This window comes from Buceros rhinoceros, unplaced genomic scaffold, assembly GCF_000710305.1.
Source record: "Buceros rhinoceros silvestris isolate BGI_N320 unplaced genomic scaffold, ASM71030v1 scaffold32903, whole genome shotgun sequence".
Classification (NCBI taxonomy): domain Eukaryota; kingdom Metazoa; phylum Chordata; class Aves; order Bucerotiformes; family Bucerotidae; genus Buceros; species Buceros rhinoceros.
Window position 1 is genome coordinate 77,051 of NW_010403645.1, and position 6,712 is coordinate 83,762.

At 44.2% G+C, this 6,712-nt stretch overlaps 1 protein-coding gene across 2 annotated transcripts; it reads left to right on the forward strand.

The window, feature by feature from the left end:
• FOXI1 (forkhead box I1) lies at nt 1-2,145 on the forward strand. Of its 2 annotated transcripts, none has more exons than XM_010133090.1 (2): nt 1-574; nt 1,592-2,145. In XM_010133090.1, exons 1-2 carry the CDS (start codon nt 1-3, stop codon nt 2,143-2,145), a joined length of 1,128 nt encoding a protein of 375 aa, XP_010131392.1. The 2 variants fall into 2 exon arrangements, with proteins under 2 accessions (XP_010131392.1, XP_010131393.1); XM_010133091.1 differs by having other exon boundaries at nt 1-571; nt 1,871-2,145.
• Nucleotides 2,146-6,712: the final 4,567 nt, after the last annotated feature.

Genomic DNA, 6,712 nt, shown 5'->3' on the forward strand with positions numbered 1-6,712 from the left:
ATGAGCTCCTTCGATTCACAAACGCATTCCCCACCACGCTGCAGCCCACAGTTCCCAAATATCGGACAAGAGCCTCCAGAGATGAGTATCTACTATGAGAACTTTTTCCATCCACAGAACATCCCTAGTCCACAGCGGCCGAGCACCTTTGAGACGACGGATTACAACGCCACTCCCAATCCTTACCTCTGGCTAAATGGACCTTCCATTACCCCACCACCATATCTCCCAGGATCCAATGCCAGCCCCTTCATTCCTCAGTCTTACGGGATGCAAAGGCAGCTCTTGCCTAACATGCACAGCTTGGGAGGAACTGACCTTGGCTGGCTTCCTCTCCCATCCCAAGAAGAGCTGATGAAGTTGGTTAGACCGCCTTACTCCTACTCTGCTCTTATTGCCATGGCTATCCATGGGGCACCCGAAAAGAGGCTGACTCTGAGTCAGATCTACCAGTATGTGGCTGACAACTTCCCCTTCTATAACAAAAGCAAAGCTGGCTGGCAGAACTCCATACGGCACAACTTGTCTCTCAACGACTGCTTCAAGAAGGTGCCCCGAGATGAAGATGATCCAGGTATAGATCTCTCCTCTTTTTTCCCACCTCTAATTAAACTTGATTAATATAAAAATGCCTAATACATTGTAAAGAGATGTAACAGTCTAGATACAGGACACACACAGTAGCTCTTCTATTCTCGTGGGTCTGAGCTGAAGGCAGCTGTGCAGAGCTGAGGTCCGAATCGCATTGCTGTTAAATCTCTGCAGGGAAGGGGATTCTTTGCTGCTCTCAGGCTTCCCGAGCACTGCTCGCTGTGCTGAGCATGAGGTGCAGCACGCACAGGAGCAGTCTAGCCGAGCAAGTCACAGTCAAAGCCTGCGCGGTGTGATGCGTGTGACTTATGTCAAACCTAACTGGGCATTAATGGAAAGGGGATAAACTCAGATCTGTCATAGATAGCCGGCAGCTCTAGGGAGCCAGCAGTAATTCTCAAGAGGGGAGCAGGCTGCTTTTATTGCGTTTGTTTCAAGCAGTGTTTTGCCTGCAATCACACCTCTGCTGTTTGTAACCCCTTGGCTGATATGCGGTCATATTGTTCCCTTATTTATTGTTTTCTATCAGTAGCTGTTAAGAACCATTGGGAGCATTTAAAATCACTCAATTATGCTGCCACAGAGGGCCAGAAATCTGGTTCAATCTCGTAAGAAACCTATCCTACCCCAATGAACCTGGAGGAAGAGCCCAGTATGAGATTTGATTACTCTGCTGTAAATTCAGAGGACTAGCTGTATCCTGAAAACCTCCTTCCCACACCACGAAAACAAATCAGAAAGCCCTCCCAGTGGCTCCACTTGTAGTTTTACCTCTGTGAATGGTCAGGGCTAAAGGATACAGCTCAAAACTTTACACTTCTTTCTGAATTCAACAGACTGCTGCTTTTGTGTGATTAAAAAATATTTATGGTTTTGCTCGTGCAATTGTTTGTTCTGTTTGTGTGAAATGAAAGAAACGCTGTAAAGCCCTAGATGACTGCTCTTTGCAGTCTATGTGCACATTTTTAAACCAAAAATGTGCTCTTCTCCCCTTTGACAGGAAAAGGGAATTACTGGACTCTGGACCCGAACTGTGAGAAGATGTTTGACAATGGAAACTTTCGCAGGAAGAGGAAAAGGAAGTCTGACCTCGGGGCTAGCGCTGCCACTCTTGTATCTGAGAAATCAGAGGACAGTGCCCTGACCGGCAGCCCCGAAGCTGTAGAGCATCAGGATACCTTGGAAAGCTCGTCACCCGGGATTGACAATTCACCCGAAAAGGGATCTCCACCTCCAGCTTCCAGTAGCCCCTGCCTTAGTAACTTCCTCTCCAGTATGACTGCGTATGTTAATGGCTCTAACTCAGGGAGCCGCTCAGTGCCTTTGGGACTCAACTCTGAACCCATTGACAAAATGGGACAGAACATGGTGGGCTTTAATTCCTACTCTCCACTCTCTAATATCCCCAGTCATGGGGTGGGAGAGTGGTCCAATTCTGTGCCTTCTAGCCACCTTGGCTACAGCAACTCTGTGCTCAACCAGTTTAACACCCATTTTTACAGCAGTATCAGCACAAACAACACTGCGTATTCCAGGGAAGGAACAGAGGTTTAAATGAAGGGTTCTAAGACACCAAAGTATAGCTATTTTTGAGAAGGATTGGTCTGTGGAGATGATGATTAGCATTAGCCTATTGTCTCTGGGACCCACACTGCATCCTACCTTCTGACAGCAGCAGAGTTGTTACCCATTATACTTATTTAAATCACAAACCTCCACATTCAGCAGCTCCACATTAAAAATCGGGGGACATTAAGATCAAGAGTAGTGAGGAGATCTCCTGAGACACTGCTTGTATTGCTGCCAGCTGGGGTCCTCCACAGACATCCTTGAGAAGCTACTGTTTGCCCTAGGCATGAAGCTTTTTCTGGCGTGGTACTAGTATTGCTATGCTTTGAAAGTGCTAACAGAGATGCGGTTATTCCTCTCGGCATCCTCTCCTGCTGACATAGGCTGCCTGTACTAGACACGTGTAGCCAGCTCTTACTTGGCCAAAGCTATTCTGAGGCACTGAGGGATCCGTAACAAAAAGGACTGTATGGTGGGTAACAACCAGCCCTTGAATGGCGAGTGCTGTCTTTGGGTTTCTCTCATGCTAGTGCGTACGTTGTCTGTCCCAGGGGGAACACGGCTGTGAGGCAAGCTAGCGTCATCCTGGACACAGCAGCCATTCGGAAACTAAAGGGAGGCGTAACAAAATATAACGGAATTGGCTTCTCCTGGTGCAGTTGCATCTTAACATTTTCTATACTAATTACATGGTCAATTTATTTTTTTATGTTACACAAGCAGACCTATTCACATAAGGAAAACGAGTTCTGTCCTGAAAAAAAATATATATATATTTAATACATGTGCTTTCTAAGAAGAAAAGACATTTGTTCTATCTTAAAATTCTATGCGGATCGTTTCTACTAAGCAAAGAGTTTGAACATCAAGGTGGGGGGAAGAGGGAAGAAGAAAGGGGCAGTAGAAAGTTTAACCGTCTCTGAGTTTCAAGTCCAAAGGCTGGATCTTTCAAAGGATCAGTTTCAGACTTTGCAAAAAAGTCTCTGTACTGTATTTTTTTTCACTTTGTACAAGTCTGTGCTGTTCGTCCTTTTGTGAATATTAGAAATAATGCTTGTTTTTCCTAGTCTACTGTAGCCATAAACAAAATTTCAAAATATATATGAGGTTTTTTCAAGCCAAACTTGAATCGAGTTCCACATTTATGTAGAGCAATATCTCAAACTGGATAGCCTGCAGCATACATAGACAGCAAGTTTAACTGTTCCCATCTGGGCACTGACCAGACTGCTGGAATCATAGAAAACATATTAATGCATTGTAATAGATAGCTTTTTGTCTTGATTTTTTTTTTTTTTAACTCTACATGGGTATAGTTTTGTTACAGGCCATCCCGGAAGCATTTTTAATAAAGCATTTGTATAGAAGAGTGTGTACCTGTGTGCATGGATTATACTACTTCGGTCTTTAAACGTCTCCTTAATAGTCAGACTTGAGCAATTGCCTGAGGAAAGAGCAATGTCGTAGTTGCCAAAGGTCAGAGATTGGGCTCGCCTGTGTCTGGGCAATCAGAATTTGCATGCCTGAGGAACAGAACTGGCTGCTATTATGCAAAAGACTATCACTGAGTAAAAACCATCCTTTAGGGTTTTCCTACTGCAGCTAAGAGGAGCCAGTCATTTAAATTTCAGAAACCAGACTGCATTTTCACATGCTCTTTTTATGTTTATGGTTTTATGTTTAAAGTTTTGCACTATCAATCAAGGCTGCCCTGACTATTCATAATTTTGTACCCACCATGGTAAGTTCTCACTTTGGAGTTGCAACCTGCCTACGGTGCTAACATTGTTGCTTAAGGAAACAGAAAATGACCTTCTGGTGTGTCCGTCTCTGACAGCTTTCTCTGGAGTCACAGGCTGAGGCCTGAGCTGTAACTCCTGCCCTCAGCATTTTACAGCCCGCCACAGTGGGCTGCCCTGCACCTCAGCAGCTAGCAGCATTTGTTCCCGACTTGCTCGTGTGACAACTGAGAAATGCGTTCAGTTGGTGCTGTTATGTCTTGGATTCCGCAGGCATACCAGAAGTATAGTTCCTGAGGGGTATGTGGTTGACAAAACCGAGAGGAAATATTGATTTTTTTAATGCCAAAATGGAAAATGTTCCATTATGGATTTAGAGAGTCAAAGTGTGGGGAAAAACAAGGTGCAAATTATGCCAAGAAGAATGATGCTGCTAAACATCAGCAGAGAGTAAAAGCAACTTTGTCACTCAGCGTTTTGTTTGATTCTCCTAGTTCCCAAATAATAATTGGAAATCCATACAGCTATGCTAAAGAACAGGAGTTTGTGCCTCGCTGCTTCCCAGATGCTGTCAACCAAATACCACTGTTAGCTTACGTTCCTCCCAGACAAAGGTAAGCTTTCCAGCGGGTGCCGTGACCACGGAGATCAACCAGCTCCACTGCTACTGCTCAGCCGGCTTGACACAAAGCTCAGCTGATGAAGCTGCTGTTCAGGTAGGAGTGGAAAGATGATTGTATGCAACATAATCCTATTTTTCTGCAAAACAGTATCACTTTGTAACAAAAGAAACAAGGAGAGCTCTTCTCCATCTCTGTTTCTGTGTTTTTCAGGGAGGGTTGGTTTTGATAACCAGCCATATTGATACTTTCCCGGAGCTACTGCACATCAGTTTAGTGCCTGCAGGGAAACTCATCTGCTGCTCTTACCCGAGCGGCAGCGCTGCTCTAAGGTAAAGCTCCTATCCATGTATTTTACCAGTATGGTAATCAAGGGCTTTTGGTGGGAAAAGCATCTGGGTTTTAGAGGTGATATTTTTTTGGCTTTTGTTTGTTTGTTTTTAAATGTGCTATTTAAGACGCTGTTAAATTAGGACCTGATTGTTACAGACCTGTAGTCTGATTTACAAACACATTTACTGACTGATGCTGCTTGAAAAGAGAATTTGGGCTACAAGAACTCTGGGTAGTTTTGTCTGTAAAGTTTCTTGATTATTTCATTCTTAGAGTGTGTTTTGTGTTGAGATGCAGTTGTCTTCAGGTACCACTGTAGAAACCGTTCCATGACTCTGCAGTTACTTGTTCCTTGTTTAAATGTCGAGTTCACTTTTAAAGGCTGCTCCTATCTTACCACAAGGTGGTCAGAACAGGTTACTTCTTGCTTTCCTACTGCCGCAGTAAAACTGCAGATATTAGAGGCCTTCACTGGCACACTTGACTAACGATAAATGAGTAATGAGTTCCTACGTATGTCTGAGATAGATGGCTACCGAATCCCTGGGGCAGCTGCGCTGCCATTGTCCTCATTCGAAACACCTTCCCTGGGTTCTTACTCCGCAGCAACGTGGTGCTCAGTACCAGGTCTGCAACACCGGAGCCTGTGACTCTTCAGCCCTGGCTCTAGTACCAGGGAGTGTTGAAACCTCAACCATGGTAGCGATTTGGGGTTTCACAGCAGAGATCCGGGCAGCCAGAAATCCCTTGTACCACATCCTCAGGGTTGTTCCACCTAGTCACGGGATGAGTTGCAAAGCCTTGAGTCCTGCGATACAAGGTGCTGCTTTAGCTGGGAACATAGAGCTTTCAGGGTTCTTCATGCCCCAGCAGACCAGGTGGAGCCCATCTATAACTCAAGAAATTTTGCTAATTTGCTGTTAACAAAATGTTTTGTAATCAGCAATTTTTATTTACAAAAAAGCCCACGAGATTTAAGCAAAATGAAGCTTCAACAAGGTGACATAAATGTGAAACCCGCTCATTTGCCAAATCCAAACCAGTTTGTTGATTGGGTAATTGCAGGCAGCGTAGGAGAAGAGTACAGAGGAGCAACACTACGTGCGAAGTCTGCACTAAGGATGACGATACGATGGAGAGCTGTTAGTATTAAGATCTGTTAAATCTTTTACAATGAATATGCAGGAAATGTAATTAATCCGCATAGCAATTTACTCCATGCTTCCTATTCATTTTAAGGGCCAAGCTTGTTGTGAAGCTTTTTACTGGATTAGACAAAGTAGTCAAAGATTGTTCTGTGCTGATATTTACTTTATTAATGGTAGGTAATGGTTTGCCTACATTACGAAGGCAGGTTTAATATTCACCTTGGTACTGCTGCTTCACTCTGCTGGCTGCAAGTGAGCTTTCCACCACTCATCACTCTTCCTCAGGGTGCTAAGTGCCTTTTGTGTCCTGATAACACTACCTGCATAAATGCTTAGGTCATCATTTCTTACTTCGATTCAGTCAGAGTGAATCAGGCTCAAGAAAAATGCCACTAAGACTCGCTGACATTAACCTAAATAGTTTGTGCTGAATCAGTTTTGGGGTGACTATGATGAGAGACCTCTGTGCGCAGATGCATCATACTCTGTGACAGACTGCAGGGCTGGGGCACAGAACCTTCCCCATTTTGTCACCAGCAAAGTGACACAGCCAGCACACAATGTGAAACCTCTTTGTAAGAGAGAGGAAAGATTTGGTGTTTGGCTATTAGAAGCCACAGTTGCTTTCTATAAGCAATGGGAGACTTCTTAATGACACAGCAAAAAAACAAAAAATCTCAAAAGCTGCAGCCTCTTGATGCAGTGATGAACA